This window comes from Hylaeus anthracinus, unplaced genomic scaffold (genome assembly GCF_026225885.1).
Source record: "Hylaeus anthracinus isolate JK02 unplaced genomic scaffold, UHH_iyHylAnth1.0_haploid 11994, whole genome shotgun sequence".
Taxonomy (NCBI): Eukaryota; Metazoa; Arthropoda; class Insecta; order Hymenoptera; family Colletidae; genus Hylaeus; species Hylaeus anthracinus.
In genome coordinates, this window is record NW_026534341.1 from 2,979,509 (window position 1) to 2,989,818 (window position 10,310).

The following is a 10,310-nucleotide window of genomic DNA, read 5'->3' on the forward strand; positions in this document are numbered from 1 at the left end:
ACGGCGTCACTTTCCGAAAGAAAAAAACAATCGTTTCTTTAATTAACGTTCCCTCGATTTTGATAAATTTATTAAAGATCTTGACGTTACTTTGGAGATCGCTGAAAGTAAGTTTCAACATAATCTCGTATAAAATTACTGTTTAATTTACAGATACAATTTTGACAAACGATTTTTTAAACGTAATCGACCCGTTCGTGATTTATTAATTTTTTACGTGCTTCTTATCTTGTATCTTGTTCAAAAAAAAAAAAAAAAAAAAAAAGATGTGATATATTCGTTAATATTCAAACAAATTACAAATGTCACGCATACTGTTTATTTTATAGATAAAATTTTGACAAATGAGTTTCTAAACGTTATCGACTCGTTCGTGATTTATTTTTTACGTGCTTGCTATCTTGTATCTTGTTCAACAAAAATGAAAAAAAGATGTAATGTATTCGTTGATACTCGAACGAATCGCAAATGTCACGCGCTCGTAATTTCCGCGACGATAAGAACGAATTAATTAGCCTCGTCGGTTTGCAAATGAAAACTCGAATTCGTTTTCAACGTACAAGGAAAATCGGTCGCTCAAAATGCGGCACGCAGAAAATTCGTGACTCGTTGAGACCCGTTTGCAACTGAAAAAAAAAAAGAAACAAAAATGCGATGGGAACATCTGTTTACAATTGACGTTTCGCGTTAGTATCCTTTCCGTGTGCAACGAGTAACATCGAAGGGCACGCGTTTCTCGCGTATATCGTTTCTGCGAAGCACGTCGTTGCGTATCCTAGATTTAGCATGAAAAACACCGTCGTGGTTAACGCGTATACGTGTATTTATCTATCCCTGACATTTTCGGTTCTATTTATAGCGTCGCGTTTAAGGGTGTCGATAATACTCCCATTTAGTTTCACGTTTACGAACGCGGTGACGAAGTCCGACGATTGTTTTCGTGGATTTAGGGATCGTTCCCGATGGTGGTCCATTGTTTGATGCGTTTGTTCGTCGTTACGTGAACGATAAGTTCGGCGGTGAAAATCGATCGCGGTCGCGAGTGATAATTGGAGCAACGTGATCGATTCGAATCGGTGAAATCGTAACTGGAGTCGTCGAACGAACGAGGAAAAAGAGGTTTCGGTATGACCTGTGGCGGCGGCAAGGACTCGTTGGATACATCGGGCGGGGAGGAGGAGGCATGGAAGCTGAAGCTGGTCGGCACCGCCAGTCTCAACATCAGGGGCTGCAGCTTACCCTGCCATCCCCGGGAATCCCCGGACTGGACGTCGTGAGAGCCTTGCATCAGGTTAGGTTCGCTAATTGACCAGGATTCGTCAGTAGGAGGTCTAAAAACAGCGGTTTTTCGTGAATTTTTTTAGGACGGTTACAAATAATTAATTCCATCGAACTTTTTTATCCTATTTTCATACATATTCGAGTAGTCCATAGACATTTTTTCAACAAGAAATATTCAAATTGAGTCGACTGAGACGCGCATTTGTTGAGCACCTCGCAATTAAAACCTCCTATCGGCGGGAAAGATGCGGGTCGTAATTTTGGTTTGACACAAAAAAAAAAAAAAAAAAAAAAATAAAAAAAAAACCCAAAAGAAATTTTCATTTTCGTACATTTTTCTTCTATGTGAACTAAGAGAAACCCGAAAAAAAAATGGTGAAATGTGAAATTACTGCAAGTTTGAAAAAAAAAAAAGAACGAGTTCCTCGGGTGAAGAAAGTCACTTTAACTTGATAAAAAAAAAGTTGTTTAAAATTTCTTTCGTATGAATTCCCTTTAGTTCGGTTTTTAGTAGAAATCGGTGAGGACGTACCTGTTCTCTGTAATTACTGAAACTACAAATGAGTCAAATATAAATTTTATTAAAATTATATTAACATTGCTTTCAGACCATATTATAATACATATATAATCTAAGAACAACACAATTCGTGAAACGAATGTTCTCTACCAATCAGAAGCGATTCACCGCATCTCTAATAAAGATGCTGTAGGGAGATTACGATCTCCGTAGCGTCGCGATTTGATTGTAACAGTTATTTTGTTCAAGTTCGTACGCTATGGATTGATAAAGATAATGAACGATCACCGTATATTAACCAGCGAGAGTTTTCGCACGCGGTCACCGATTATCCTCTTAACTTAATGCGACCCGTACGTGTCTAATAACGAGGTCTTGACACTTTCAATAGAAATACCTATTAGTATTCGTGTGACGTCGCCGCGCAGTCCTACCATTAGTCCATCCTGGAAACCACTAAAGTTTCTAAACAAATGATACTTCTCCTTGAAATTATTAGAACGTAGCCATTAGAACGTAGATTCCAATCGTAAGTCTGAAAATTGACGATGATAACTAAGATTACGATATTAGAAGAACTTTCTAAAGAAGAAATTGCGAGTGAACGGTGTGCTTGGGTCGATTGTAAATAGACGTAAGCGACGATTGTAATAGACGCTTGATCGATCATTTTTCGAAGGATTAAGAATTAAAGTAATGTTTATTATTATTATTTTCCTTTAATCGCGAGATGGTCGTAGGGTCGTAGGGTCCTCTCACGGATGAGGCAAATAATACAGGGTGTCCCAAAAATGTTGGAGGTCATTGAAAGGGGTGGTTCGGGAGGTGATTTGAAACAACTTTTTCTTTAGCGAAAATGTTGTCCGAGGCTCCGTTGAGGAGATGTCAACGGAAAACCCCGACCAATCAGAGCGCGAGTATGCCGGTGGAGCGGTAGCGGTAGCGTAGACTATGCGCTAGGCGGCCGACCAATTAGAGCGCGGTCACCTAGCGCGTAGCGTACGCTACTGCGGGCGCTCCACCGACATACTCGCACTCTGATTGGTCGGCCGCCTACTGCGTAGCGTACGCTACTGCGAGCGCTCCACCGGCATCCTCGCGCTCTGATTGGTCGGGGTTTTCCGTTAATATCTCCGCAACGGAGCCTCGGACAACATTTTCGCTAAGGAAAAAGTTGTTTCAAATCACCTCCCGAATCACCCCTTTCAAGGACCTCCAATATTTTTGAGACACCCTGTATAATAAAGGTGGTAATAAAAGTATACAAAATGAAATTGTTATAACAATATCATACATATTGTAAAATATTACGTTTGTGTTGTGAGTATGTTTGATAGATTGCATCGTGAACAACGATTAATTACATTAGTTCATATCATAAATGCACAAAATCCCCGGTCTATACATAAATATCTTCCTTTCTTTAATTTACAGTTTATTTCCAAATATACTGTCTCGTAAATAAGTTTTAATCAACGAAAAATCACCAATTTTTCGATTATCACCTGTTTCCATTTAGCAAGTGAAAAATTGTTGACCAGCAAGGGATGCTCATCGCCTGCAAATTATTTATGAATTAACCCAATATATTACCAATGAATTATTCCATCTCCATTTGTCATGTTTCTTGATATTTCCAGACTGTGATATCGTTACGGTCCGCGCTGGACTCATCACGTGAAGAGCTTCGTCGTCTTAAGGAGAGCGTCGGTGATTTTTCTGGCGAGAGTTACGTCGACGTCGTTGAGAGGCTCGCTCTCGAGAATCACGTTCTTAGGCGAAAGATCCTAAGCAGGAACAGCGAGTTTTCTAGTGATGCTGCCACAAGCCCGCCGCCCCAGGCTCGTCTTTTTCCACTCGCAGTAGAGGACATCAAAGAGTGAGTCTTGAAACGTGTTCTCGCCAGCAATTAAATAGTTCACTTCTGAATCTTACATTTTTTCGTGATGCACGATCCTCTTGACACTCGACTTCGTGCCTAAAGCCTCGAGTAACGTTGAAGTCAGTGTCAAAATTAAAAATTAAAAATTAAAAATTTCTAGTTCAAATTCGTGCCAATAGGTGGTGAGGCTTAAATAGGGTAATTTTAAAAAAAAATTTTATTTTGAAGAAAGCATGGTATCCTGGGTTTTTTGGGGGATGGATAACGCGAATCTGAAGTCGGTTTTAAGGCAAAAAATTTCTATGACTGAAAACACTTTATTACGATTGTAATCGTAATCACAACTCGAAAACACTGAGACGGACGGTAGAGCAGTGCGTAGAGTAGCCGACTACCACGCCGAGAGCCTGGGTTCGAATCCCGGGCGGTCCGACTCGGTTTTTCATTCTTGGTTTAGGGTCGGCTAACAAAAATTACGAACTATGGAAAAAGCCTAGAGCGAGAAATAATAAATAAACATAAGTGCAATAACAAATATAAACGGGAGCAAATAGAGTTCAGAGTAGAATAAGTAGTCTCTCAATATCTCCCCAAGTTAACCACACTACTATAAATTCTCAATACAAACTCCGAAAACACTCGAAAAACACTTTAAAGTACAATCGCGACCACGATTCCATCTAGTTTATCACAGCTCTCCGCGCCTCAATGGCTAGGCCTCTTTCCAGTATTAATTAAAAGCGACGCGCACTGTTCGCGATGCACCTCTATTAATAACCGTGCGTATACGCGGCTGGATTCTCGCTGTCATTCTCACCATGTAAACGGTATCAGTCTGTCAGGGCAAGCAGGCGCACTCATGGACGGGACGAGGGACAAGGCCGTCGCGGACGACGTGTCCGAGGCACCTAGGCAGCCGACTAAAGGACAGAACGGGAGCAAGAGCAGCAGCAACGAGAGCCTCGATTCGCAGTCGCACACGGTCGAAAAAACAGCCAAAGGAGCTTCCTCCATGGAAGAAAAACTGAAACGGTCGATATCAAAGGACAACTCGACCGATCCCGTAGACCCTACACGAACAGCAACTATGGAATCGGACGAAATCGTCAAGAGCGCGTCAAGCGAGGCTGCGCCGACCTCGATCGACAAACAATCCAAGGACCCGGAAGCGGAGGACGCGAACGAGTCGCAAGGCGATCGTTTGGACGTGCCTGATAAGGATTTGGAGGACCTGAGCTTGAAATCCGTATCGGATGGAGACAATTCCGTGTTCAGCGACAATCCGGAGACCCAGGCGAACCAGCAGCTTCAACGTCAGAGTCAGTCGGTGGACCAGCCCAAGGTCAACGATCAATCCGAGAACGAGTCCGAAGAATTGGACGATATCGAGCTGATATTCACTACTGATGAGACGTGTCGCGATCTGGGTCTCCAGGAGGATCTCGTGTCGATCACGGAAACGGAATCGTGGCAGCAACCACCGGCTGCCAATCAACCGGTGCTGCTCAAGTATACAAAGTCTGGCGAGGGAGAGTCTCTGGTTTGCAACGGAGAGAAGACCAGCTCCGTAGAGGAGGCGGTGTCCTCGCAGAGCTCCAGCATCGATCGCGAGGAAAGCGTTGACAGATTCGACGAGAGCTCCAGCACCAGGTTGAACAAGATGTGGTCGCAGTGCTCGGTGCTGGTAGAGACTGACATCAGCAAGTGCGGTGTCGTCGAGGAGCCCGAATACCCCACCAGACACGCGGTCAGGAGGAACACTTTGGCTGCGCCACCCACCGCTTACAGGTAATTGTGCTATCCATTTATTAATTCGTTATTAATGTTGGTATTTTATGTGATAATAATATTGGTATTTATCCTGACTTAGGCACCTGGATTGGGACACTTTTTAAGAAATTTTATTCGGGATGTTGTTTTAAGTATATGTTGGGCTATTTTCTTTTTTGAAGGAAGAGGGTTTGTCTGGCAGCATTGTTTGGAATTTCTCTGCAGGTATAATGGAAATATATATTAGCTTCTTTTTTGAAACGAGAGGTTCCATCTATTAGTATTCTTGAGGAACCTCCTTCCTCAGGTATAATACAAGTACATACTATTTTCTTTCTTTAAATAAGAGATTTTATCTATTAGTGCTATCCAGGAACAGTTACCTCTCTTCAGATAGAATACAAGTGCCATACTATTTTCTTTCTTAAAATAAGAGATTTCATCTATTAGTATTCTTGAGGAACCTCCTTCTTCAGGTATAATACAAGTACATAGTATTTTCTTTCTTAAAATAAGAGATTTTATCTATTAGTATTCTTTAGGAACCTCCTTCTTCAGGTATAATACAAGTAGATTAGAGCATTCCATTTTAGGAAAGTTATTAGAGAGCAAATTATTATTTTCGTAAACAACTCATTAAATTTCAATTTTGAATTTAAAACGTAATTACAACTCAGATCATTTATGAAAGTAAATTACGAATTTTTTGTTCCATCTTGTAATTATATTTATTCGAAATTTATATAAAATTAATAGAGAGCAAATTAGATTTTCGCAAATAACTCATTAAATTTCAATTTTGAATTGAAAGATGGTGCAGGTGTTGTTATTGTTTGAACTATTTTGTGTAGAAATTTGATTTAATTTAACCTTTCCGAGGAATTATATATTAACAAAATTATACATTTCACAGTGTTCCTTATTCTACATATACTCGGGAAAAGACTCTCACGGCAATATATTCACGTATTCGCTGAAAGTACTTTAATTAGCTACAAAGTGCTCAGCAGCTATAAAACAGCTTCACTTATTTCCAGACCATTTTTTTTTTACCATATTCCAACTCGCCAGATGCAGACCTTCCTAATTACTGATACATACGTAAAATGAAACGACACTTTAATCGCGTTTCCTGTCCATTAGTATACACACGCTCGCAGTCCTATACTATCGTGCTATTAAAATCATTTGTCACCTTTTCAGTAAAAAGGAAATTCTGCGAAAATGTAATCGTCTGTTTATTTGTATTTCGCGTGTTTTTATATAACATTGAAAATGATTACTTTCAAAATTCAAAAGTTTAAATTGAAACGTGTGGTTCGTTCTCGCGAACGTAATTACAAGGAGAAAAGTAGATTATTGTTGGACACCATCGTATGTCTGTAACAAGACCACTCGCAATTTCTTCCAGTACTGTTTCTCTTTTGCTGTGAAACTTTCAGGGTTGAATATAATATTTGTTTACCATTTCACTCGCTTAAGTATGCATATAAGTGTTTATATAATTATTATTCGTCATAATTATGACAGAAAATGTCGTACGGGAAATTGTCACGTGTAATCGTGTGCTTGATAAGGTTACGAGCCTGAAATTAAATCAAGTGCGGGAAACCGCTATTAGTGGTGTTGGCACCTAATTACGTTTGAGAATCTATCGCGAGCTATTAATGGTCCGAAGTTGCATGAAACTTGATTTGAAATTCTGTTATTGCTAATTTGCCATCTCCCAACGCCCGTCCGACAGGACAATGCGAGGTGCTACACCAATCGTATCATTTCCCACACTCTGTGTAATTAGTTTACTTCGTGAAGCTTCGGAAATCGAGTTGTGAGATATTTACATTCTTAAAGTACTATACAGGGTGTCCCAAAAATGTTGGAGGTCCTTGAAAAGGGTGGTTCGGGAGGCGATTTGAAACAACTTTTTCCTTAGCGAAAATGTCCGAGGCTACGTTGGGAGATATTAACGGAAAACACTGACCAATCAGAGCGCGTGTATCACAGTGGAGCGCCCGCGGTAGCTAGGCGGCCGACCAATCAGAGCGCGAGGATGCCGGTGGAGCGCCCGCGGTAGCGTATGCTACGCGCTAGGCAGCTGCGCTCATACGCTACCGCGAGCGCTCCATCGGGATACTCGCGCTCTGATTGGTCAATGTTTTCCGTTAATATCTCCTCAACGAAGCCTCGTAGAATATTTTTGCTAAGGAAAAAGTTGTTTCAAATTACCTCCCGAACCACCTCTTTCAATGTGTTACAACATTTTTGGGACACGCTGTATATATACATGTCGAATTGACCAAACTATCCTTCTTCTCCTTTTTTGGTTAAAAAGGATCTACTATCGTCTTTTGCAGGCCGATCATCCACCGAGAAGCCCTGGCGGGCAGTCGTCGGAAGAGCTCAGCACCGCTGAGGCCAGTGATGGACAGAATCAGTGGAGCGAGACGAGAATCCGGTGCTCAAACGGACATCTCAGCGCTACCGGCTCATTGGCGTTCCGAGAGCTACCTCGCGCACAAAGTAGCCCATACGTTCACCACGTTGCCCAGCAAATTCGCCCTGCCGACCGGGGTGCCCGGAAGACTTCGGCTCTCCGACAAGACACGGGAAGCCAGGAGAGTGATGCTCTCGGACATCAGTTTCACCAGCATGGTGCCGGAGCTGTCCAGAAGCGCCGATCATCTCTGCCACGATCCACACGCCCAGGTAGGAATCGATTTTTGATCGGGATACTTGTAGATTTGTCACGGGCACGATACAGAGAAAAATACCGTGCTACCGAGTTAAGCTGCCGTCCTATACTAATAGCCAGTGTAAGAAGTATTCATAAAGCAACCCATTTAAAATAAATGGTTCCTGTGCGAATACTTATTACACTGACTGTATATACTGTACATTATATGTATTATATGTTTGTATTACTTAGAACACATATTTGTGTAGCTAGAATAAAATTCGAAGTACAGTAAAGACCGGATCAGTGAAAGATAATCGGCACCCAAACAATGGAGTTATCCAGTCCGAGTTTCTATTCTGTGTTTACATTTGGCTCGGGTCGAGCGTCGAACGTAGAAAAGGACAGAGAAAGAGAAAGAGGTCTCCGAGGAAAAACAGACGTGACTCATACCTAGCAGTCATAGCGTAACGCTTTTTCGTTACAATTTTAGAGTCAAACTTCTCACCAATACCCCACCGTTCTGTAAAACACTATCGCGTTGAAAACCGAATTTTTTTTGACAAGAATAAAAAGAGTAAGAGATCTCCGAACTGTGAATTTTGTTCCCGCATAGTCATCGTTCAAATTCTATGGGGAGCCAGTAGACATTTAAAATGTAGGGGTGAGGCACTTATAAATAACCACTCGGGGTAGCTCGTTAAAGAATGGTTAAAAAAAAAAATAATGCATAGTTCGGTAAGATATAGCTGTGCAGTAACCTTTCGCATCGACAATTTACGAGCTATAAGGCTAGATAGTGTAAAGCTTCGATTCCCCAGACACGATAATATCGATCTTCGACTGCTGAAGTCTAACACCAACGACCCAGAAACCGGGAGATCCAACATTTACAACTCCGCCAGACTTGTTACGACTTGATATCGAGGACTTGGAATCATGGGATCCTGCATAAATAGCGTCCGATTAGCGAGGATCGATGTAAGTGTACGACGTACACTGTACGTCGGATATTCAGGACCTCCAGAGACCTCTGGGACTGGCGATGCCAACTCCATCAAGTATGACAAGGGACATTCTTTTATTTTATATTTAAATATTCCATCTTTGATGGATATTATACGCTCGAGAGCCGTAGCAGTATCAACTGTGGCGGGAGTTCAATGTTCGTTTATTTTTTAGAAATAACAAATATGGGAAATGATAGGCGTAATCTCTTGCGAGGAAATTAATAATATTGGAGGAAATTGATAGCTAGTATACTGTAAAGATAGTATCTGTAAACCATAATTTACTTGTCTATTACGACAAGTGTAATACGTATAAGGACGTATATATAAATGCATGAATATATCAATCATAAAAAATGAAATACACGAGACTTCGTTCGGGAGATATTACCGAAAAACCCCGACCAATCAGAACGCGTGTATCACAGTGGAGCGCCCGCGGTAGCTAGGTGGCCGACCAATCAGAACGCGAGGATCACGGTAGAGCGGCCGCGGTAGCGTAGACTCCGCGCTAGGCGGCCGACCAATCAGAGCGCGAGTATGCCGGTGGAGCGCCCGCAGTAGCGTATGAGCCAAGACGCCTTGGCTCATACGCTACCGCGGGCGCTACTCGGGCGCTGTGATTGTTCCGTGGTTTTTCGTTAATAATTCAAAAACGGAGCACCATCCGACATTTTTGCAAAGGAAATCGTTGTTCGGAATCGTGTCAGCTCTCCCTTATTTCCGGTTCGTACACTAATTCTGAGACATACAAAGTTTGATCATCCTCAAACAAAACATACTTTCTTTCTCCACTTTACATACTCTACATAACCTCTTTTCCTGATCTAACCAGAATTTATTCGCCTCTTCCTCATTTTCGCACCTGAGTCTACCAATCATCCTTACCAATCACTAAGCAATTATTCTCTTTATTTTCTTCAAGTAGAATTACAAACGATTAAATACAAAATAAAAGAATTCATTTTGTCCTGTCTCCATTTTTGTTCCAGACTTGCTTCAGTTCGCGAGGCTGCGGTCTCCGTACACCCGACGTGCACCGACGCGAATCCCTGGGTTCCCCTGCGGGATTCTGGCCCCGTTGCAATCCCAGCACGGGACTTCCCAGTCCCTGCGACTGTCGCCTCTCCACAGATCTCTATTCCTCGCGGTACCGTGGCTCCCTGACCTCGA

The 10,310-nt window shown here is 41.9% G+C and overlaps 1 protein-coding gene across 3 annotated transcripts; it reads left to right on the top strand.

Annotated features, from left to right (window-relative positions):
* The first annotated feature begins 373 nt into the window (after window positions 1–373).
* On the top strand, window positions 374–8,697 carry LOC128888740 (uncharacterized). Of its 3 annotated transcripts, none has more exons than XM_054145845.1 (5): window positions 374–1,291; window positions 3,442–3,680; window positions 4,518–5,471; window positions 7,808–8,159; window positions 8,401–8,697. In XM_054145845.1, the coding sequence occupies exons 1-5, from the start codon at window positions 1,184–1,186 to the stop codon at window positions 8,596–8,598; spliced, it is 1,851 nt and encodes a 616-aa protein (XP_054001820.1). In that variant the 5' UTR covers window positions 374–1,183; the 3' UTR covers window positions 8,599–8,697. The 3 variants fall into 3 exon arrangements, with proteins under 3 accessions (XP_054001820.1, XP_054001823.1, XP_054001824.1); XM_054145848.1 differs by having other exon boundaries at window positions 8,397–8,533; XM_054145849.1 differs by lacking the exons at window positions 7,808–8,159; window positions 8,401–8,697 and adding an exon at window positions 5,554–5,911.
* The last annotated feature ends 1,613 nt before the right edge of the window (window positions 8,698–10,310 follow it).

Excerpts from the sequence above, each read along its gene's own strand:
- LOC128888740 (XM_054145845.1), top strand. The coding sequence starts at position 1,184 with ATGGAAGCTGAAGCTGGTCGGCACCGCCAGTCTCAACATCAGGGGCTG. Across the intron at positions 1,292-3,441 it reads TCGTGAGAGCCTTGCATCAG|ACTGTGATATCGTTACGGTC; the intron begins GTTAGGTTCGCT and ends TGATATTTCCAG. Across the intron at positions 5,472-7,807 it reads GCGCCACCCACCGCTTACAG|GCCGATCATCCACCGAGAAG; the intron begins GTAATTGTGCTA and ends CGTCTTTTGCAG.